This window comes from Oryza glaberrima, chromosome 7 (assembly GCF_000147395.1).
Source record: "Oryza glaberrima chromosome 7, OglaRS2, whole genome shotgun sequence".
Taxonomy (NCBI): Eukaryota; Viridiplantae; Streptophyta; class Magnoliopsida; order Poales; family Poaceae; genus Oryza; species Oryza glaberrima.
Window position 1 is genome coordinate 19658543 of NC_068332.1, and position 24798 is coordinate 19683340.

A 24798-nucleotide genomic window follows, 5' to 3' on the forward strand; every position below is an offset into this window, starting at 1 on the left:
TTACTCGGTTTTCGTTGTTACGCTTTTCAAACTGCTAGCCGGTATATTTCGCGTGAAAATTTTTATATAGAAGTTTCGTTTAAATATCAAATAAATCTATTTTCTAAATCTATAATAATTAAAACTCAATTAACCATGTACTCATAGCTTTTTCGTTTTACATGTTCTAACTTTACCAACATCTTATATTAATTAGAAACAAACACCACCTTATTTCAGTGACATGGTTGGTGGTAAGCGGTAACAAGAGTCCAGAATGGATGGCGAAGTGATAGGAAGCTCGGACAAAGTCATGAGAACTGACAATTAATTTACCGTAAAAAAAAATGTCGTCAGCTTATTCAGCTCGCGGGTCAACCGTGCCATATCTTCACCAATCCAAGAACAAGAAGACGCCTCAAACATTGGAGCTATAAAAAAAAAAAAAAGCTAACCTCGCGTCACAACTGGTGGGGGTGGGTTAGTACGACGTTGTCGTCATCTATTATCTACACCGGCTTAGCCGCCGCGAGTCACCTCGCCAACACTGCATCCATGCACCTGAACCTCATCGCCACCGTCCATGTCTCCACCAACGGCCGCCGATCTTCGCCGGTCTCCATGCGCCAGCGCCCCTCCGGTCCATGTGCTTTTCGTCACACGCGACGCCTAAAAAGAAAATGTTATCTCCGTTTTTAAGAGAAGAAACATGTTTTATCATTCGTTTTTATTTAAATTTTTTTCTGCATAATCATTATTTATAAACATTTAAACATGGTTTATATCTTACGTATTTGTTTAAATGTTTTAAATAAGACGTATAATTAAACGTGTGTAAAGCCAGCAACATCATGTATTATATGAAAAATGGAAGAGTATAAACAGAGTCGCAACTCGCAAGGCCGGCAAGGCAAGCAAAAGCTGCTGACACAGCACTCCTATCTGCTCCTCCCACTCGCTTGGCTTCCTCTGCTCCGGCGACCGGGCGGCCGGCCGGCCGACGGCGAGAGGTATAGCGCCAGGTGATCCATCCATCCATCTCCTCCCCCTTCTTGTGATCAACCGTAATAATTAGCCATGGCCCATGGGTTTGAGTTGATGATCGATGGAGCTAGCTTCCCAGATTCTTGCAGACTTTCGCGTTCTCGCCTCTGCCTCCTTAACTTAGCAGCTTATGGCTGAGCAGTATAAGTAACTCAAGTTTGTGATGAATTCTGTGTGAGATGCTGAGATGATTATAGCAAGTTCTAGCTATGCAGAGATTGTATTGACTCTCTCCAAAATTATGGGAATTTTTTTGCTGTGGCATGCACGTTGACTTTTTCGTCATGTACTGTACTGCATGAACTTGATGTACTTGCACAAAGAAAACGCCTCTTTGAAATATGCTAGTAGCTGGGTTATGTTGATTTTGTTTTTTAAAAAATTTATGCCTAGTTGAATTGGGATCTTGAGAGATGTATTCACCTTCTGCTTTCAGGGGCACAGGGCTGCAATTGGAACCTGAAGTTGAAAGCAAGTTGTGCAAGAGGACAGAAAAGAATCAGTCTGAATATGGCTGCCTCAAAGCTTCAGGCCTTTTGGAACCATCCTGCTGGCCCCAAAACAAGTCAGTGGCAACCCTGTTTGCCTTAATTTTAGTGTAAAATGGCAATTTATATTCCCATAGACATGATTAGGGAACAGAAGCTAGCTTACACATGTCATTACACAGTGAGATACTACTTCCCAGCTTGTCAATTATTAACAGATGACATGATTAGGGAACAGGCTGATGCTGATGGTTCCAGCTTACAGTTCAGAATAGTATGTAAAATCAGACAGCCTGGTTTGATCACAAGCCAGATTACAAAATACTAAATTACTGAAACCGTCAGAACATAAAAAACAACAACAGTGTTTTAGACTTCCTCCTGCAGATAGCTGATGTGCTTCATTCTTCAATTGTATGATGATCCATTTGGTTTCTAATTTCTAGTAGTAGCCAAGTTCCATCTTCTCCTCTTCTTCTGATCTGATGGATGTCTATTGGATGAAACATTTAACATATTCAATCACTGTCATCTGAACTGTTGAGGCTTCCATCTGATCTTTGTTGCAGTTCATTTCTGGGCCCCAACATTCAAATGGGGTATCAGTATTGCCAATGTTGCTGACTTTGCCAAACCTCCTGAAATGATATCCTATCCTCAGCAAGTTGGTAGGTTTGGTTGTCAGTTAATCTTATTCCTAACATCAGTTTATCATCAATTCATGTATAATGTTGTTGTGCTTACTCTGATGTATGATGTATGATGTATGATGTATGATGTGCAGTTGTGGCTTGCAGTGGAGTAATTTGGGCACGGTGGGGCATGGTCATCACACCTGTAAGCCCCTGATATTTAGCCATACATACAATCGTTTCTCGTTATTATGGAATAATATTTGGAATTTTGGATTGTATATCTCATTTGAATGCACTCTAAACAGCAACTTTTTTGCGCAATGTCTAGTACGATTCTCTAGTATAGGTTAGTGCGGTGTACTGTAAATGAGTAACTGTTTTGAAACTGAATCAAGCCAAATATCTGTTTTATGACTGTTGTACTTGGATAGACTGATTCAGATATCTGTTTTATGACTGTTGTATTGTTGCAGATAAACTGGAACCTCTCCAGCGTGAATGCTGCAATGGCCGTGACAGGCGTGTGCCAGCTTTCCCGTAAGATAAGGTCTGTTATTACAAAACCAATCCTCAGCTTGCTGATTTATAATTCCAGATGTGATTTCTGATAAATTACTAAATTAGCAACTTTCGTGTTGATCTCTTACGATTCGATATGTGATTTCTGACAAGTTAACAACTTTCGTGTTGATCTCTTCTTTTACAGGCACGATTACTTCTCTGATGAGAAGAGTGCTACTGCATCGCTGGAAGGATGATAGGAAGAAGAAGAAATTGTTGTCATGGAATGGAACACTAATTTCATTATCAGTCGACCAGCACAGTGTTCACTGTGAATGTGTCCACTTCCATGATAACAAATTAAAAATCCCATGTGTGTGTATGATCATTATGAATTGGGCTATGGGTATGAAATGTTTTTATACCCTTTGGTATGCAGATAGTAAGCGAGTCTGAACTTAACTGAAACGGACTTGGTTTGAGTTCAGCTCGAAGTACACTTGAATTAAACTTAACTAGAACGGCCTTAACTGAAACGAGAGAGCTCCCTTCCTGTGCGCCATACAATATGTTTGCAATTTCGGTTTGAAATTCCCGAAATTTCATTTCGGACTTCCGGCACGAAACTATTTCGCCTGAAATTATATTTTCTTTCTGAATTTGGTCAAATTTTATTCAAGTTCGGCTAAAATTTCTTCAAATTTCAAAAAAAAAAAAAAAACTATTCAACCGAGAAAAAAAACTCCTGGAAGAAGGACCAACAGGGAGAGGCACAAAAGCGGTGAACCAGAGCACGTAACTTACTCCACAAATACCTAACCAATGTTCCATTCTTCCTCTCATCTTGATTTTATAACTTTTAGACCTAACAAACATTATTCATTAACCAACGCTGCGTGTTGCTTTGCCCTCTGAAACTACTGGAACGGCAAATAGCAGCAATTGCCTCCTTCTTCTTTTTTTTTTCCCCTCCTAACAACACGGGGAAAATGCAAACGCTTTGCCCGGAAAACTCATCATAACTGATAGCGGAGAGCTGCGAATATATGCCATCGCGTTAGCTTTTTCCACCGGAGTTGTTTTTTTCTGACTCCTCTCGCGGCGAAAGACGATGCCATCTGATTTCAGTCGCTGCAGGCCTTCCTGCCAAGTAGTAGCTTTTGTTGCGTTTTTCCTATCAAACGGCAGTAAATTAAGTAAAAGGCTGGTAATTATTAATTAACGTGAGGCGGCAAGACTTTGTTGTGCAAAAGCAAAGCGGCAGAATGTTAACTTTGGGTAAGTTTCGAAGTAAAATCGTGGGGGCATCGATCTACAGGGAGCTGGAATAAAAGACCATGGAAATGATGGAAAAGTTGGAAGGCAGCAGCACATGATCAGATGATCTGTTTGAAATTGAGAAGCAGGTGTTCCCCGATTTCCACCCATCACTACAAGAGAACGGAATTTTGGTGACTGCCCCTCACTGTCACGAAATGGCACAAGACTGTCACTAAGATTTTTCGTGAGAACATACCGTCACGAAACACCCGTCACACTTGGTTGGTCACGAAATCTAATGTTCCGTGACGGGAAGCTGTCACAAGTCACCTTGTGACTGTCTAGCAATCACCAAAAGACAATTCCATCATTTTCCCTGTTTTGGTCATTTTTCCCGACAGTCGTTCCTTAGCTGTAAGGAAAAGTTTTTCGTGAAGGCAATAGCAGTCACAAAACATTATTCTTTGACTAATTTTGGCTGTTAGAAAATACTTTTGGTGACTGGGTTGCCATCACAAAATAGATCCACAAATGGGTGTATAATTAATATGTCAATACTTAATCTACAACGGTAATAGATGTAAGAAAGTAGCGTGCCACAAGATCATGCATGTCCACAATCAATTTTCAAGTAAAAAAACATATCATCATTTAACACCCATTCATGCACACCCACATCCATAAGTGTGTACAGGTCTCAACAAAATATTGTATAAGACAAACAATAATATTGAAGTGAATAGTAATTCCATAGAAATCACGGCCCAGTGGCCTTTCACTAGAAGCAAAAACACAATCCTATTGACATGTATGACTCTTCCTATGTTCTGTATTCTTCATCCTCTGTTTCACACTCTTCTTCCTCTTCTTCCTATGTTCTGTATACATCCTCTGTTTCACACTCTTCTTCCTCTATTTCATACTCTTCAGACCCCTCAGAACAGTCCACATCTAATTCAGAATTCTTTAAATGAAATAAGCAGATGAGAGAAAACAAACAATTAGTCATCGGTACATATGGTAAAGCATAAGTAATATTGCTTATAGGCCACAGTCATATTGAAGCATGCTAAAAGATTAAGAACTGGTTTTGTTAAGGGAACATTGTGCCGGCAAAAGAACTTAATTCTAGAGTCTTGTGGATACAAAATATATAGGGCATGCTAGACAACAAATTGAAGAAAAATGGAGATATTGCAGTATATATGTATGCTAGGTAAACCATTTAGAAAACATGCCATGCTATGTATGAAAATACTGGAAATAAATAAATGAAATGTATCTTGCAGACTTTATAATAGCATTCAATCATCCATCCATGCATTGTGAGCAACCATTGTTCACTAACAGTAAAGACATCAGTTTCACACTCTACTACAATAAATCATTAAAACAACAAATTATACATTTGTCAAAGCAAATGTACCTCTCTTTGTGACTCCCACCTTGAAAGTACCTCCTCAGGTATGTCCATTCCAAGCTTCTCATATACTGCCTATAGGCATGCAAGTTAAATTTGCTAATTGGATTTTTCTGTGAGCGGAAAAAAATAAATGAATCTGAGATTGATTTAGTAGTTATTACCTTTAGCATTCCACGTTGTTCTTGTATCATTCCACGCTGTTCACGTATCATTCCACGCTGTTCAGTCACTTCATGGCGAAGTTGTGCATTCTCACGCACTACAGCATTGTAAGAATTCGTAGATCCAGATATTCCAGATTTCTTATGTTTAACAGCAGCAAGAACTTCAGTTTTCTTGAAAACTCCGTTACCCATTGCAAACCATCCATGTTTCAGTCCACCAAAAGCTTTATATATCACATTCCCATCTAACTCACTGCTCACAGGTTACTGCTCCTCACCATGTTCTTCGTGATAAACTTGATAGTAAGTATTCTATAAAAATGAGAAAGTAAGTGTGGTTTGTTGGTAGGATCATAGAACTACAAACACTAAGCTTAAGATAAGGAAATAATTCAACTAATGGCTTACTACATAAAGACTCTTGACTTAACTTATTAACTTGACTCTCACTTAAATGCAGCAAGGATCTATAAAATGTGATGCTGAGAACTATTCAGGAACCAACTCACAATTCTTTGTTTGACTTTCTCGCTGCGGATTTGGCCAGACCCTTTGAGTGAGGCTTTAAAGCCAGCCATTTGAACTCTGTAGGTATCCAAGCCACTTGCATTTTCTGGTCCAAGTTGATACACCTATAAGCAATGAACAACATGTGATGAAAAAAAATCAAAAGTGTTGATACTATATATGAACTATTGTCATTTATTTACCAGGTTTTGTTGTATAGTGCAGAATGGAAGAGATCCTCCCCGCTGTTGAGCATAGTCTTCATTAGCAAAACGTGCATCTTGACCTTTTTTGCGCTTCTCCTTGTACTTATCTGATGTCCACCAGTGACAAAAGCACTTCCAAGCGTCCACATTAATCCAATCTAATTTGCATGTCATGTACTGCTCAAAATTGAGTTCAATGGTGCTGGCATTTTTTCCTTTGATCCCTTTACCATAGTACTTCTTCACAGCATCTACACGTGCCTGGCAAATTATCTTTGGAAGTCTAGCTTGACAATAGTTGTCAATATTCTTGTCCAGCTCCTCCATGTCTTCTTCTTGGGCAGTGAAGAATGACTGGAAAAAAAAAGGGGGGAAATAAGTGTTTACTATATTCTGTGGTATCCCTACATAGCTATGTGAGTATTGCAGAAAGCTATGCAACCCTAATACTTGGAATGGTACCATAGTAGATTGAACTTCTAACACTTTTTTTAGCAATACAGTAAAAATTTTTGAGGAAAACACATACCCAGAATTCATCTTTTACTCTATCACCAGCTGTCATGCCATTATGATCCTTCTCCCCAAAGTAGTGACCCCATGACATGGCCAATCTCTTTCTTTTACATTGTCCAGGACCTGCATATTCTTTAACCAACCCAGGATACTCTCGTCTTAAAGATGTACCAAGCACAGAACCTATTTGTCGTTCCATCTTTGGCTTGAAATGTGTGTAAGCGAAACCCCTATATACAAGACGTCACATTAGTATATATAGTGCAATACAAATTTTATACATAACAGATAAATAAAGGGATGTAAGGAGCTACATACGCATCTCCCCTGGGAGATATCTCAATCCTCTTATAATTCCTAGGTCTTATAAGTTGTGTTGTCCCTCTTGTATTCCTTTCCTCCTGATAAGTTCCACCTCCAGCAGCGGTAGAAATGGTAGACCCACTAACATCCCTCGAAGATGATGGTTCCCCACGTGGATGCATAATACGACTCATCTCTGCAAACATTTTATAAATAACATTAATCACATAATTTATTTTTACTGATTATGAATACATGAAGTAAAAAGAACAATAATATGAAAGTTCATTTTCTAGGACTGAAACAATTCTTTTCATACAGAAAGTAAACATGCTGAGAATGATTTTTTTCATCATGATATAGAAAGTAAAATAAGAACAACCAAAACAGTGGCATGTCAAAATTCATTCGGATCATAAATCTCATGATTTGTCTGATCATCATTTTCGTTTTCCTCCTCGCTGTTGTCCTCTTCTATATTTTGAGATTGATGATGTGGTGCTGTTGTTGCCCTTTTTTGTTGCTTCCTTAGTAGTTCAAGCTCTTTAGGGTCAGTGATTTCATCTGAACAGTCAACAACTGCAGTGCTAGCTTCTAGGTCAGCTCCAAGATCAACTATAAATTCACTGTCCAGAACACTCTCTTGAAAGAATGGCATCTCATTTGTTGTCCCATCTTGATCATTGGAATCAGGAATCACTTCAAGAGCAGGCAATCTATCCCGAGGAGTAACATGATAAACAATGCACCAGTCATGCAGCTCTGTTCTTGATGAGCATGCATATGGAACGTAATAAACTTGCTTGACTTGATTTGCCATCACAAAGGGGTCAAAATTTGACAGTCTTGAGGATTGCTTCACCTCCACCAAACCAGTATGTTCACTGTGCCTCACACCAGACGGTGTTGGGTCAAACCAGCGACAATCAAACAACACTAGCTCAAGCTGCAAACTACCTTCCCAAGACACTTTTATAATATCCTCAATGACACCATAATACTCTAAAGTATTATTATTCTCATCTACACTACTCACACAAACACCAGTATTGATAGTGGTTAGTGCTGCTCTTTTTCCCTCGTACTTTTCTGATCTAAATCTATAGCCATTGATATCATAGCATCCATAAGAAGTAACCCTCCTACGAAATCCATAGGACATTTGGCACAATGCAAAATCAACATTACTTGGCCCCATGCACTGCAATAAGGGATTTTTGTTATCAGTCTAATGTGTTTTTAAACTAAACAAATCTAGATTACTAGATTTAGTTATCACTCTAAAGTATAAGAATTTGAAGAAAATTACTAGATTTTTGAACCAGTCAAAAAAATTAGGCCCTTCATTGGAGCCACGCACTCCTTTCCAACCATTTAGTCTCAAATCATCAATTTGCTTCTGAGTAGGTCTCCCTCGGCCTTTCCACTCTTGTTGTTCAAAATTCCTACATTGTAATTGCAGCATTAATATATGAAACCAAGCAACTAGCAAAGTACACTCCAATGATTCAACTAGCTGGACTAAATATACTTACTTAAATATATCATCCATTTCGTGCATGTTTGTCATGATGTACAAATAGGCTGCTTTGTACTCTTTATCAGTTAGGTCACGAGGCCCTTGGGGACAAAAAGGTCGTCCAGGATATTTAAAAATGCTCAAATCACACAAGCTTTCAAAGGTTGCAGTACCATCATCATATCGAGGGTTGTGATTTCGACTTGATCTTGCAGTTGACTTAAAATAGAGTGATAGAAAATTTGTGGTCTCCTCAACTAAATAGGCTTCCACTATCGAACCCTCAACACGTGACTTGTTTCCAACCTTCTTTTTGATTTTTTGAATAAACCTAGCAAATTAGACAATCATAATAAATGAATCAAGACTAAACTAGTCCAGAACTGAATGGTATGACAATAATTGATTGTTTGTAGCTCCTTACCTTTCATGTGGAAACATCCAACGGAATTGCACAGGACCACCAAGTAGAGCCTCATAAGGTAGATGCATCATCAAATGTTGCATGGAGTTAAAAAAACCAGGAGGAAATATCTTCTCCAATTTGCAGATCATAATAGGTATGTTCTGTTCCATCCTATATACATTTTCTTTATTAAGCTCTCTGGCACATAATTGTCTATAAAAGAAGCTTAACTCCGCCAAAGTCACCCATATACTCTCAGGAAGGAAGCCACGGAATGCTGCAGGTAGCAAACGCTCCATAAATATGTGATAATCATGGCTTTTCATGCCAAAAATCTTTTTTTGTGCCAAATTCACCCCACGGCTAATATTGGCTGCATATCCATCAGGGAATTTCAGTTCTTTAAACCACTTGAGAATGGTGACCTTATCATTCTTATCAGTACAATAAGATGCCTTTGGCTTATGCCACTTGCCATTAGCTTTTAGTTCCAGATGCAGCCATGGTCGATGGCAAATCTCCTGTAAATCTTGTCTTACCTTCACATTGTCCTTGGTCTTATCAGCGATGTCAAAGCAAGTATTCCAAATAGCTTCAGCAACATTTTTCTCATTGTGCATGACATCAATATTGTGGCGAAGCATCAATTTGCTGAAGTAAGGAAGTCTCCAAAAACATGATATATGTCTCCAATTGTGCTTTTTCCCATAATTATCAGAATCTGTTATGGATGCATTCATTTGAGCTTGAACTTGCTCTCCTGAAAGTTGGCTTGGTCTCCCATGATGTATTGTTGTGTCCTTTCGAAATGCATTTGATTGATTTCGAAACTCGTGATCAGTTGGAAGGAAACACCGATGGCAATCAAACCAGCAGCTTTTCCCTCCATTATTGAGCCGGAATGCCTTTGATTCACACAAACATGTTGGACATGCTAAGTTACCATTGGTGCTCCAACCCACAAAATCACCATAGGCACGAAAATCATGGACTGACCAAAGATATGCTGCCTTCATAGTGAAGTTTTCCTTCTTCGAAGCATCCCATGTTGTCACACCAACCCATATATCAAGTAACTCATCCACCAAAGGTTCCAATAAAGAACTCAAGTTCTTTCCAGGATGTTGAGGACCAGGGATAACAAGGGCAAGCATTATGTTCTCTGGTTTCATGCAAATACCTGGTGGGAGATTATATGGTACCATAAACACAGGCCAACAAGAATATGTTGCAGCATTCATGTTGAATGGTGTGAATCCATCTATAGCTAGACCAAGTCTAACATTCCTAGGATCTTGTGCAAAATTAGAAAAATCTCTATCAAATTGAGCCCATGCTTCACCATCTGATGGGTGCATCATCACATTTGGCTTATGTGGAGGGTGTTCTTTGTGCCATCGCATTAGGACTGCTATCTCCTCATTACTATACAGCCTTTGCAACCTGGGTGTGATAGGGAGATACCTTAGCACCTTATGTGGAACTTTGCTATGCTCATTCTCATATCGAGAAGTTTTGCAAAAATCACATATAACTTTCTCAGCATTGTCTTTGTAGTAAAGCATGCAATTGTTGTAGCACACATCAATTTTTTCATATGGCATCCCAAGGCCAGCAAGAGTTTTCTTTGAACGGTAGAAATTATCATCCAATTTTGACCCAGAAGGGAGGAGCTCATGGATCAATTGCATCACATCAACATAGCATGCTGCTGGCATGTTGTACTGTGACTTGATGGCAAGAAGACGAGATATGGTAGATAAACAGGAGTGTGTTGTCTGACTATGTACTTTCTCATCTGCACTAGCAACCATTCTATAGAAACCTTGGGCAGAGGCTGTTGGCTCTTCCTCAGAAAGCTCATAGTCACCGGCTATGTCAACCAACATGTCATCCATCCGATCCAATTCATCAAATTTCTCATTTTCTGCTGAAGTTGTAGCTTGATCTTCTTGACCAATAGAACACTCACCATGTTCTGACCAGTTCATGTAATTCTCTTTGAAACCCTCACGACACAAATGCATCTCAACCATTTGCCTTTTGTGTGAAACATAGTTTCGGCACAAGGAGCATGGGCACTTAATTTTTCCACTAACAACAACATTTGGCATGGAAAAAGCATAATCCAAAAAATCCTTAGTTTGCTGTACCCACTCATCAGTTGGTGCACGACCACGTTTCCAGCCAGTATACATCCACTCACGGTTATTTGCCATATTGTGGTTCTGTATGTTCCATCATATAAAAGTTATTTCGTGTGTTTAAACTAACTATCTAGTTTTATTGCAACGACACACTATATAATATGAGAAGAATTCAGAACCTAAACATCTATGCATTAACATCTGAAAATAGTATGCTATTTTCATAAGCACAAAAGACTAATAAGCATAGTAGAAAATAAAATGAAAATTAAATGGCATTGTTTGACATGCACACTGAATAGCTTGCACTAATTCTGTATTGACAATTCAAAAGCTGATCCACCCATTCCAATAAAAGAAAGCCACCCTATCTAGTTAAGCCACGCACTACACAGATCTCTGAATGCTTGCATCCATTTAATAAAAAGATAGTATCAAGTTACTAGTTCACACCGCATGGAAATCATTTTAAAAAGCAAGAAACAAGGCTTACAAATTGATACAACAAAACTTTCTGCATTGGCATTTCATCAAACACCTGAAGAACATCAATCACCACAAGATGTACAGAAATAATAGAGAGAAGAACAAGTACCAGAAGATTGGGGAACACCTAGCACCAATCACTGGAGAGGTGAGCAGCAGCGACGCGCATCGATCCCACGGCGAGGAGAGGAACGGCGGCGACAGGGACGCTACCGTACAAGAGCAGCAGTGCGGCAACTTGCGGAGAGAAGAGAACACACGGGAGGCGCAGGTGAGGAGAACACGCAGCGGCTCAACCGGCGGCGCCACCGGCAACAAGCATCGCTGAAGGGGAGATCAAATCCTCTCTAGGGTTCTAAGGACAGAGAGCAGAAGAGGGGAACGGAGAGCAGAATGAGGAGGAGGAGAGAGAAACAGAGCTGGACTCTTCTAAATAAACTAATCATCTATTTCTCTTTTTTTTCAGCGTGTCATGCCAATTAAATCAATTACGGAATCAACGGTGACAGCTTTGAACGATAACAGTCACCAATATTATAAACAATACTTTTATACTTAACTGAAAAAATTTCATGTAAACTTTTGTGACTGCATAATCCATCCTGTCACCAAACAACTAAAATTTGTGATAGTGTGATACAGCTGTCACGAGAGATTTTTTTTTTTTTGTGACTGTTCATGCATGACCATCACAAGAGGTGTGGGGCAGTCACCAAAATTCAGTTTTCTAGTAGTGCATGATCTGTGTACAGTACGTATGCGCAAGTTCCGTTAATTTCTTACGCATCAGTTACAGCCTCATCTTTTCGCTTATACTTATACTTATACTTATCAACCAAAAGTTAAATTTTCAATCTTAAATTTGGACTTGATTTTGAGATTTTTTTTCATCGAAGTTTATTTTTCAGCTTTTACTTTTATATCGCTAAGAACACGTATATAAAAGCTTTATTCATAAATTATTTTTCGTTTGCATATATGTCGTTTGGCTTATTCCATCGATAAGCCAAATGATGGATGAGGCTCAAAATGATCCACTTAGATGGATGAGACTCTCACATAAAGTTAGAGGGACATGGCTACTGACATATGGGCTCATGAAGGTGGGCCCCATATGTCAGGGACTCATGTCCCTCTGACTTTATGTTAGAGGAGCTTGCTCCCACTTAGATAGCTAGTTTGGTAAATAGGAAAACATGCAATCCATGAAATACAGATAGATACTCCCTTTAGACTCCAGTCATAAATATTTTAACGTTTAAAATAAGATTTGATATATGAAACTTTAATAGTCAATAGTTTCTCAAGTGCTGAGCAAAATGGTATATGCAAGGGCGGATCTAGGAAAAATTAATAGAAGAGGCCGAATAAACCATACAAAGTTATAGCCCCATCTTCTAATAAATGTATGACATAAAATTTAGTGGGGGCTTCATAGGGGCTCTTATGGTTGTAACATCGGTAGTGGGGCTTGAGACCCCAAAGCCCTCATGGTAGATCCGCCCCTGGGTATATGTAGATTTGCCTTCGAAAATACTATTATAATATTATTATAAACATATTAAATTTTATGAACTTGTTCTAATATAAAATTAGTAGTTAGAATTTTAAAAGAGATTGTCTAATTCTCAGTTGCATGAAAATAAAAATTAATCCAATTTTGGACTGCTCATATTGTAGCGAGATTTGTGCATGAACAGTAAAAATTATCTCTTTCACCCCGCTTCATTCTTCTATTGTAACACACAGTCTCCTCTCGTTCTCTCTGTATCACAAGCACCAAGCCACCGCCGCTCCAATCCCTAGCGCGTTGCTTCAACCACCTATCCACTTCGGATCTAACGCCCCCACTGCTAAAACCTTGTGTAGCACAAGCACCAAGCCACCGCCACTCTAATCCCTAGCGTGTTGCTTCAACCACCTATCCACTTTGGATATAACGCCCCCACCGCTAAAACCTTGCCTGCCGCTCCCCTCCAACCCCACTACTCCGGTGGAGGGTCCACCACCTCGTCACATGACTATGTCCGCCACTGGTCTTACTAACACCCTGCAACTATCCCTCTAAGTTTGAGAAAACCCTCTTCTTCCCCTCCCTCAAGGCTCCCTCCTACATCAACCACAACCCTAAACTTTAATTCATATATCTTTCACCCGAGTTGGAGTGTCGCTAGCACCACAGAAGACAGACATCGTCACCATTGTCGTTAAGTTACCTCTCCTTGTCCCTCCTCCCTACCGTAAAGAAGATTGTTAGGTTGAAGATGACTGAAATCCCTAGCAATTTTCAGTGACATGAGATATATCAATCCCCTTACAAATTTTCCTCAACGTTACTACATATTTATGACGGGATTCCTGCGATTCATGGAACTGTGAATCTGTGATGGCAACGCTGTTCCAAGACATGAAACTCGCGTGCCAAATACTGAGCATAATAATTAAAGCTAGAGCGTCTGTCAATCGGGTCTGACCGGCGCCTCTTTATTATATTATTCCATTATTGTTAACCTCCAAAAGCCGCGGAATCGATCATGTTTTGCAATTTTGCAAACCGAGTAAGGCCACGTACGCGTTCCGGTCTACTTAACCAGATCCCGCCAAGTCAACCAAACCACAAGTACTACGTCCCCACCACACCACGTACGTACGCGACCGCGCGCGAAACAGCATCCGTCCGTCTCGCGGTCGCGCCGTTTCGCACTTTCGCCTGTCCTGTGGCTCGCTCGCGGCCTCACTCCCAATCTCCGACTCGATTCCCACTCCCACTCGCGACGTATATAAATTCCCCCACGCGCCCGCGCTCTCCGACCCGTACACCGCCACACGCCGCGCCATCTCTTCGAACCAACGCGACACGACGCGATACCACGACGCGATACCGGCAGCAGCTAGCCGCGGTGATCGCTACGACGATGAGGTTCGCGTGCTTCAGCGCCGCGGCCGTGGCCGACGGGGCGGAGGCCGGGGCTCGCCACCACCACCACCGGAGCGGCGGCGGTGGCGGCCGGCGGCATCGGGGGACGTCGTCGTCGCTGCGGAGCAAGTTGTTTGGCGGTAGGACGACGAAGGCGGGCAGCAAGAAGTACTCTTCGGCGGCGGCGCTGGACGATATCTACGACGCGGCGGAGTGGTCGTCGTCGTCGGTGCCGTGGTCCTCGACGTCGGCGCTGTCGCTGGACTCGGCGCGCTCGTCGTCGTCGTCGTCGTCGACGACGACGACGGCGCCTTGCTCCCGCTCCCGCTCCTTGTCGTCGCTGTCGGACGCGCTGTCTCCGCCTGCTGCGAGGCGCGCGCCGGAGAGGAGGGGGAGGACGCCGCGGCCGGCGGCGGGCGTGGCCGCGGTGATCGTGTGCCTCGTGATGGTGATGCTCTGCGGCAGGGTCGGAGCCACGGCGCTCGCCTCGGCGGCGTTCTACCTTTTCCCGCGGCGGTGGCGGCCGGTGGGTGCCATCGAGGTGGCGGAGAGCGCGGCGGCGTCACCGGAGCATGACTGGCCATCGTCGGCGACGGATCAGGAGACGACGACGAAGAGGAAGGTGGTTAAGGAGGGGTTCTTGGCGCGGAACTGCAAGAAGTGATCCATCCTTTTTTTTTCCTCTCCTTTTTTTTTTTTGAAGAGAAAGAACACTAATTTCCTTCAAAGTTTTTACCTCGAGAGTTGTTGTAATTATAGAATTCCAGACACAAATCAAATAATCAATCATCAAAGTATCAAACTGATCAAACATAATTGCCTTGTAGTGCGATGTATTTTTGCCCAAGGGAAAGATTTGGAGATATAATAATATCTTAGCTTGTCTCAGTGACGCAAAGTTTCCTTCTTGAGTTTACCACAGTGAGAGACAGAGAGGTCAAGAAAGCAACTGATGGTCTTCTCAATTTTTTTATTTTTTTTAAAAAAAAGAGGAACAAAGAAAAAAAGCAACGCATGCATCGTGCATGCACATTTCCATTGCGGGCGCCAACAAATTCCTTCGTGCGTACGTGCTGTATCCATGGTTAGCTAATTAAGCTAGTGGATCGAGATGGAACTTTATCCAACTTTGCAATAATGCAAGAACCTAAATAGTCTATATTACTCCTATATGTAAGAGTATCTTTGGGGCAGCTTACAAATGATTGGCACTTTAAATCATTATTGTATTCATCTTATATGTTATATAGTCTGTATGTCGACAGAGGTCACAGTTGTAAACCATTTTCATTATTAAGAAGAGTCCAAATCACCCCTTTGAACTATTGAGTGAGTACGAATTACCCTCATGAACCCGAAAACTAGACATCTTTAACCCTCGACTATTAATACCGGACAAAGAACCCCCTACCCCCAAGCATTGTTCTGAAGCGGTTTTGACCTGAGATTACACACATGGCGTCAGCGTGGCAATCCAATCAGCTAAAAAGTAGAAAGGAAATCCATGGACGCACTTGTCATCTCTCTCCCTCTAGATATCCCCTCCCCTGCCTTCTCTCCCCTGGTCTCTCTCTCTCTCTCTCTCTCTCTCGGGGAGGCATACCCGGAGGTGGGGGAGCCGGGAGGCATTCGCGGCAGCCGGGGAGCTGGGAGGCATCCGCTAGCTTGAGCTCCTCCGCCTCTGCCGCTCGAGTTACACCGCCCTGTCGTTGTGCAAAGGCGCGTGTGTCCGATGCTCGCCTCTGCCATCGAGATCCTATCCTCCCCGCTACTAGAGCTTTGCCGCCCCCAACCGCCTCCGCCATCGAGATCTTCCTCCCTCCCACTCGAGCTTCATCGCCCTATCGCTGTGCCACATCGAGATCCTCTGGTGGTCGCCGCCCACAACCGTCTTTGCCGTCGAGCTCGTCCACCCCGCCTCTCGACGCTCCGACGCTCTGCTACTGTCGTTGCCTCCACCCCCACCCTCGCCCGCCGCCTACTCGGCTCGCCCTCCTCCGCCGCCTCTCTGTTGATAGAGAGAGATGGAGGTGAGGGGATGGAGAAGAGAGAGGAAGTGATGAGAGGGAGAAGAGAGGATGAGAGACTGACAGGTCGAGCCCACCAATTTAAAAGAAATTGTAGACCAGATTACTATGTACGATCAAAACTATTATGGATCGAGTCAGTGGGATAATTCATCTGGTTTTAATAGTTAGGGGTGAAAGATATCTGGTTTTTGGTATGAATGGGGTAATTCGTACTCACTCAATAGTTCAGGAGGGTAATTCAGACTTTTCCCTAAAAAATATAGTTCGTGTTTGCCTTGTGATATCATTTTTTTTTGCAAAGATATATATAATGGATTATTCGAAATGATAGGTAGTCCCTAATCATGGTAAAATCATGTTGAAAGAAAAAAGAAAGGCAACTTATTTTTGTGTGTGTGTGGAAAAAGAAAAGGGCATATGTTCTCCCCTTTGTTCATTTGTCCAGACAATATTGAACGGGAGGCTTTTTATTATAAATATAAATAAACAGACCCCTTTAAATCTTGCTACCTTTTTCTAGAGGAAAATAATAAATCTTGCTATTTTCACAAGTTGGTTTGTTAATTTAATCATGTACTTATGTTATTGTGGCGCGCACCGAATGATGTGATGTTGATTGTATGCTCTATGATTTTGGAACATGTTGTATTTCGGCTACCAGCCTAGTGGTAGGAGTATCAATATATTCTTGAAAGTAAATTGTTGAGTTAAATCGTTAGCTTGTTGATTTAACAGCTACCGCCAAAATTTAAATTTTAAAAGTTAGATTTTGAGTTTTATTCATCGTAGTTTATTTTCTAGCATTAGTTTTTAAATCGCTAGAAAAATATCGATGTAAAATTTTTATCCAAATATTATTTTGTTGCTTCGTTCATTTTTTTCACAAGCCGAGGAGAGAACGATGAGAGGTTCGTTTGCTGATAATACATAACTCCGATAGTCCGATCTATACATTTTCTTGTTATATCTGAATAAGATGGGACTACACACCTCTTATAAAAATAAACGTGAAATTTGCCTCGCTGTAACGGTACAAGACTAGATTTGGCACAGGTGTTTCATATTTATGGCTAATTACTTTTTCAGCAGTAAATGATGTATTCGTCGACGGCGAGACGTATGTGGTGATTTTGTTAACCTCAAAATTTACCGATCCAGTTTTCGAAGATATTGTGTGCATGTATATGTTTATTGGGGTGAGTGTACATGCACGCGCTTATATGAGCTTTCATGTTTGCACTATATATGTTTAAAAAACAAGGCAATTAAACAAAAAATATATATATTTATGTATTTATGTCTAATTTGGATTTAAATTGGCACCGGCAGACGCCAGTCCAAAGCAGGGTTAGATGTGGGTTCTCATGAACCTAGTACGTACGTAGCTTCATGCCTTCATACACAAAGAAAATAATAGTATACACACTGAGTCCTTGTTGATAGCTATGAGGTTTTGGAAAGTGGCCATCTCCATTTTCATAGCTGAAAAGCTGCTTTATTGCTTGGGCAATGATACCAGGAGGCAGCATTATAGCTGCTATAACCGTAGCTTCGTTACTAAGAAATGGAGCAGAGGTTGGATTGCATTGTTAAACCCTAAAAGCCATGGCCCTCAAAGTATTAAACTAAAGCCGTTGTTTTCTGAGCTTCAGCATCCATCCATCCATGTGATTATTTATAGATTGCCAAAGTTAGAATATACCTGATGAGCATGATCAACCGTAAAGATGGATCAGCCTCGTGGAATGCATGCCGTACAGCTAACTAGCATGATCGTTTACTTATGGGTTGAGATGTTCCAAACATGCATGATTCTCACGTGATCAATAGTCACAAATATACCTAAGCATCTTGCAGGTTTGTCAAGCGTGTCCTATCTCAAAAATGAAAGGTAGTCAACTAATTCAGCTTGGTTGGATCTACAGCTGTATTCAGATGTAATATATACCTGGACTAATTAGACTCAAGTCGTGGTTTTGCCCATGATGCAGAACAAGCAACATTAATTTCTTCATCTGAATCGCATCTCTTCATGAATTGTAGAGAATTCTAGCGGAATTGGTGGCATGCATGTTTTGTGTAACATTTGTTCTAAAACTTAGGGCATCTTTTTAACGCAGGAATTTTACGAAATTTACACATGAGTGATTCAAATTCCTATAAAATTCCACAGGTCTTAACAATTATTTGAATTTACTGCTATGAAAGAAAGCAAAAGTGAGACTAATTAACATTAGGCTGATCATGAGAAAGTGCTACTAGTTAATAGGATGATTGATGATTCACATCAGGAAGCAAAGGTGACTTTAGAACCAAAGGTACAATCAAGCCGTGGACACACGACAAGCGCACACATATGCAGCCGTTCGAGTGCGAGCACAAGACAAGCACATCCCACGCATGATTGATTGTTTGGTAAAGGGTGAAACCCTAGTGCAAAGGCCTAGAGTGAGGTGTCCTCCAATCCTTATCCCAGACAGAGAATTATAGTAACTCAAAAGCTCATCCCACATGGAGAAAGGCAAAAAAAATAATAATAATAAAAAGATCTTTTATTGGCTTAGGAGCCTTAGGAGGCAGCAGGGCCCTGCATTATTGCAGCTTTGTTTTGCAACCTTTATTTAGTAGCCTTAATAATCCTTTTGCTGGTTGTACTAATAGTCTAGTGCATCTGCTAGTCTTATTGAGTCTTGAGTGATGACAAAGTCCAGGACATGCTGGGAACTCCAGCAGGTGTACTGTGGATGGAAATCATAAGTCAGATTAGTTATAGTGCAATTGTACTTGTTTCTGACAGCCGAATGCAGAAGTTTGAATCCCCTCAGAAATTTTCGGCATTTAAATGTTTGCTTTTTCCCCCCTTTTGTTTATGTATTTTATGTTAGAAAACTAATTATAACTTGAAGAAAATAAGAGTAACAATATGTTTAACCAAGAGGTTAATTAGCAATTTTTTAGCTGGAACATCACTCAAGACAGTAAAACCAACATCAATTGAGGATTGAGCACGTTCTGTTTCCATTCATGAGAAGGACCTAACAACAGTTGATGACATTTCATTTGATTCATGTCAATTTGTCCCTGAAAGTTGGAAGTTGAAACACTATGTAACAGCCAGAAAAATTTACACTTGGATTCATCATAAGCCTTGAGCATCATGATATAATATAGATACCGACTTGAGACTAAATAAAACCAAATACACGATGAGAACTATCACCTAAGTTTACAACAACCCAGTTGCACTTGCACCTATCACCCACATATGGTTGCTGCCAGCGCCAATACAAATTTTCAGGCTTGATACAACAAACAGGCCTGTAATTGCAGTACAGATTATTTTCTTGCCGGACAGTCCACCAATTCTCTTGAGAATTTTCACCATTTCAATTCGAATTTGTGCAAAAGGGTATATGCAATACAACTGCCAACTGCTATTATCCTACTGCTCTGGTAGATCTGATGGGACGAGTGGTTCATGCTCATTAGCACCATTTGATGTTCTGTCCATGCCACACAACTCAGGAGATTTTATAGGCACAAAAGAGGACTTGTGTAGAGCAGCAAAAGCCTTATTTCCTTCACCGTTGCTTCCTAAACAAATGGTGTCACCCCGCCCATGCCAGACACCGCACTGGACATTATTTATCTCCAACGTCCGAGCCTCCTGTTCATTCAATGCTAGAAACTGTTAGATCAATAGGTCAAAAAAACAAGTAACGCATGTTGAACTGGGACTTCAGAGGGGTTTCAAGATATATAACCTGGCATAGCGTACAGCAAGGGCAAATGAGATGGAGAACACAGTCATCTAGACTGCTATCAGTGCCCTGTATCAGGAAAAAAAAAGTCAAGGAAAAGAAACGAAGGTGCACAATCAGCTTAATCACAAAAAAAGACAGTCAATGAGATGGCTGGATTTTCTCCAAACTTTGTGCTTGGCAATTCCTAAAATGAAGTGCTCATATTTATATCTACCCGTATGTTGACAACATAACTATGGCAGGTATTCCAAAGTCCAAACTATCAAGACCAGCAGGATTTAGTTTTCATTTGTTTGAGTTAAGCATTCATAGCCATACTGTGTGATGCAAATGAAAAGAAGAGACAACCAACTGCATTAAGCAGTTAAGCACTAATACTAGGCTGCACAATAGCAACCTGTTTCAATGCTTTAAATGAAAAATGGTAATGCCAAGAAATACGTACCCTGATATTGAACTGCTTCCTGATTCTTCTTCGGAAGTAACCAGTATAGATTGCTATCAAGAGAACAGAGCTAAGTCCCATATACAAATATATATTATGCCTTGTGACAGAAAAGGCGATTAGGCTAACCAGAATAGCCACTAAAGAAATTAAGTAAACCATGGCCTGAAACAATTTTAATCTTCTGTCAGATTTATGAACAAAGGATAATTTCAAGAAAATTGATGCACATATGTAATATAGAGTGATGCAATAAATTCCAATAACATTTTTTACATAAGAACTGAGATAGCAATTTATATTTAGTATTTCAAGACTGAAATGGCTATTAAATGAGTAAAATATTGGCAAGTCCAACGTGCAGTCTGATTCACAGTACCATATAATATAAGTAAAGAACATCTCACTAGAACTTATCCTATACAGAATGAATCACAATTTGAAATAAAAAAAGCATGATGCTTATCAGGCTGACTAGGTTTAAGACATGCCACAGACATACATAATTGTGTAAGCAAATGTAGCACACATTGACAAGTCAAACATGTCCTGCATTAACAACTCAAGGATAGGACTATGGAAAGGACGACTTTGCTGATGAGGGCCCTCATTTCAAGAAACTGTCAGTGGTATAACAAGAGAAATTACAACATAAACCTATGGCTTGTAGATTACATGTAAACTAAAGAAAGAAGCAAGAAGGTAAAAATACAGAAATGCACAGTTCAAAATACACAAGTACACAACAAACATTTTTTTCTCAGCACTAATAGGCAATACATCAGTGATGAAAAAATCTATTCGGTGTAATAATATTCACCAGTGGTAATGGTACATTCTAAAATTGACTCAAAGCATGTTCCAAATAGGAGGTTTTCCTAGTTCCTATCAATAGCAATAGCAAGTAACCTCAGGTGGTTTTACATGTTTACCTCGAGAGCAGTTTTTGACCAGAATCTTTTCAAAGAAAAAGTACAGGTAGAAATGGACGAATATGGACATATGATGGTGAGAGTGTTATCCTTACCTGAAGGAAGCAAGATCCAAGATTGGCTCTCCGCATGTTCTTGCCGAACCTGTAGCATGGGCAGCTGCAGATGGTCGCAAGCAAACGACTTCAAAAACATCGCTCACGCAAAGTTTAATGGTAAATATTTAAATGTACAGCATAAAAGAAAAAATGAAATATTTTGCAGAAATTAGATCAGAACCACAGAATAGGCAGGATGCCTCATTTTTGGGGAATGTTCCCTGACAATTTATCATCCCAAATATGCCTGATTCCGAGTTTCCAACTACAGATGTGCCTAAGATTTTTTTTTTCAACAGAGTTAAAATTCACCAAACTGTGACGCTGGTTTCTAATTCAAATTAATCGAAACTGAAACTAGAGAGAAAAAGTAAGACTTCAAGCAAAAAATTTTCTCCTTCATCTCCATGAACCTTACAACTCCAACGGGAAAAGCCCACCAAATTAGAGACAAGGAATCGGATTTGAAGCTCTGTCAAATTTGAATAGTGCGATTTCCAGCACCGGGCTCCCCTTCCTTCTTTTTTTTTTTATGCATTCCGAACAAAGGCAGCGACCTTTCTTTCCCAAATCCGCACAAAAATCAGTCAATCGACATCAAAAATTCCCGCTAAAACACTAAATCCCAAGCTTCCCCGTCGCGCCCAGCAAAAACCAGATCCCAATCAAACAACAGATTCACGAAAACGAGGAGGAAAATAGTCACAGCTCCACCTACCACGCGGCCTCGAGCGCGATTCGCCTGTCCTCCAAGCAATCCAGCACCACGTCCCCTTCCCACATCCTCTGCACCCCTCCTCCTCCTCCTCCGCCTCCTCCACCATCGGCCTCCACCGTGGCCGCCGCCGCCGCGGCCGAATCCTTCCTCCTCTCCGCCGCCAGCGCCACCGAGGCGCACAGCATGTCGAAGTCCAGCACCGCCATCACCTCCTCCTCCTCCCCCTCGCTCTCCTGCCGGCTCCTCGCCGCCGTCGACGCCTCCTCCTCCTCCCGCGCCGCCGCGGCCATTCTCTCTCTCCCTCTCTCTCTCTCTCTCTCCTTTCTCTCTCTAAAGCCGCCTCCGTTTCGTATTTGCCTCGGGTTTTTAACGTCTTAAGCGCCTCCGATTAGGAGGAGAAGCGAAGGGAGGGAAGGGAAGAGATATAACACAATTCGATTAATTAATTAATTGATTGATTAATAATTAATCACGGGTGCGCGTTAGAATTTTTTAACTAACTGATTACATGACAGGTGTGCTATAGGAAAGCGTGGTTCGCGTGAGGCTGCCACTGCGGGGCCCACGAGACAGTGAGATAAGGTGGGGAATACGTGGGTACGCGTAGGTCGGGCTGCCTTAGCAATCGGTGGTTAAACCGGGTAATTAGTACTAGTAGTAATTATGAATAATTAACACGAGGGGGATCGCTAATAATAATGGCGCGTGATTGGGTGGTTTATTAGTAGTTGGATCGGGCGGCCAAGCCCACCCGCCAGGGCCAGACTGGTGGTGGGCCATGTGGGCCCACGTGGCAGTGGGAGTAGGTGGCGGCGTTCCTATCCATCGGCTCGCCGGCGCTCCGGGGCACCAAACGTGTACCTGAGAATTTGCGTCATGAAAGGCACGTTTGTTTTTTTTAAGTTCAGCCGACATGTTTTGCTTGCGTATCCTGAACAAGAAGTTAGTTCTTCTGCCAAATCAACCGGAAATGAATGTTCTTCTATCTTGGAGGTATCTTTGTTTCGTGGTCTTTTGCATGTTCATGTGATTAATAGTATGCGTATTAGATTTTTCACCGAAAAAGCTGTTTTGGTCTGTAGATTACTAAAACTACAAGGGCTGTGTTTAGTTACTTTCTAACTTTCAAAATTTCTTCTATTTGAACACATGCATAAAACATTAAATGTGGATGAAAAAACCAATTGCATAGTTTGCATGTAAATTGTGAGACGAATCTTTTGAGCCTAATTACGTCATGATATAACAATGTGGTGCTACAGTAAATATTTACTAATGACAGATTAATTTGGTTTAAAAAATTCGTCTCACAATTTACAGGCGGAATCTGTAATTTTTTTTATTATTAGTCTATATTTAATACTTCAAATGTGTGTCCGTATATGTCAAAAAAAATTTGGAGGAGGAACTAAAGACGGCCAAAGGATGTTGCTTTTGCAGCTTGCCTTGTTAATTATTAGTTTTATTGTTAGAAGGTCCATTCTGCCAATCATATCTTGACACTGAATTATTGGTTCAACCCCCCTCCCCCCCCCCCCCCCCCCACCCCCAACCCCGAAAAGAAAAAAAAAAGATGACTTTAATTTGATACTGCATCATTGAAGTCTAATGTATGGTTCAGAGCGATACAAGTTCCTGTCTGTATGATCGACCCGTAGAAAGTGAGATATGATTTGCCACGATCTTTAAAACTTTTTAGGGTTATGCTTTCAAAGTTGAAATTCGGCCATTAATAACTCATAGTGCAATATATTACTATAATTAAAACCATGATTATTTGAAAATTTCACCAAAAAAAAATCTTCCTATATGTTGCCTACCAAGCTATTGATACAAAACATAGAGGTGTGTTGCATGCTAGAAGACACTTGGGGCTTATATATTCAGGCAGGGCATATTACGTACCACGATTAGAGCAAGTACAATAACAGATTATAAAAGTAAGCTATAAACACATATTGAGGAGATAACAGATTTATAGCGAACTACAGTACAGACTATAAGACACAATGTGTGTATGATAGGTGGAACAAAATATTAATAATGTAATATATGTTTATAGGAAACTATTGTATAAATTGACTATTAAATTAACTTTAGATGATTTAAAGCTAATAGTTAGCTATACTATTAAAATTGCTCTTACTCCAATTTTATTATGGAAGTAATGACTCAAGCATAAGGGCAGTCACAACCCTCCACCTAGGATGGTGTCTATGGCATTAACTACATTGCCATGTAGAACTTTTACCTTATGTGGTACTATATTAATTAAGAGAGAGAGTGAATAGAGGAAGAAACTGGGGCCCT

At 40.8% G+C, this 24798-nt stretch overlaps 3 protein-coding genes across 4 annotated transcripts; 2 read left to right on the forward strand and 1 right to left on the reverse strand.

Moving 5' to 3' along the window:
• The first annotated feature begins 878 nt into the window (after positions 1 to 878).
• On the forward strand, positions 879 to 3204 carry LOC127779825 (mitochondrial pyruvate carrier 4-like). 2 transcript variants are annotated; one of them, XM_052306733.1, is made up of 6 exons: positions 879 to 1001; positions 1460 to 1588; positions 2081 to 2179; positions 2296 to 2348; positions 2620 to 2693; positions 2853 to 3204. In XM_052306733.1, the coding sequence occupies exons 2-6, from the start codon at positions 1534 to 1536 to the stop codon at positions 2902 to 2904; spliced, it is 333 nt and encodes a 110-aa protein (XP_052162693.1). In that variant the 5' UTR covers positions 879 to 1001; positions 1460 to 1533; the 3' UTR covers positions 2905 to 3204. The 2 variants fall into 2 exon arrangements, with proteins under 2 accessions (XP_052162693.1, XP_052162694.1); XM_052306734.1 differs by having other exon boundaries at positions 883 to 989.
• Positions 3205 to 14415: 11211 nt separating this feature from the next.
• Positions 14416 to 15356, forward strand: LOC127780494 (uncharacterized). Its single transcript, XM_052307411.1, has one exon. It carries the CDS (start codon positions 14500 to 14502, stop codon positions 15163 to 15165), a length of 666 nt encoding a protein of 221 aa, XP_052163371.1. The 5' UTR covers positions 14416 to 14499; the 3' UTR covers positions 15166 to 15356.
• A 4207-nt stretch (positions 15357 to 19563) lies between these two features.
• On the reverse strand, positions 19564 to 22865 carry LOC127778973 (cell number regulator 2). Its single transcript, XM_052305623.1, has 5 exons — positions 22489 to 22865; positions 21768 to 21831; positions 20741 to 20905; positions 20296 to 20361; positions 19564 to 20198 (listed from the first exon to the last, which is right to left on the reverse strand). Exons 1-5 carry the CDS (start codon positions 22776 to 22778, stop codon positions 19974 to 19976), a joined length of 810 nt encoding a protein of 269 aa, XP_052161583.1. The 5' UTR covers positions 22779 to 22865; the 3' UTR covers positions 19564 to 19973.
• Between the last annotated feature and the right edge of the window lie 1933 nt (positions 22866 to 24798).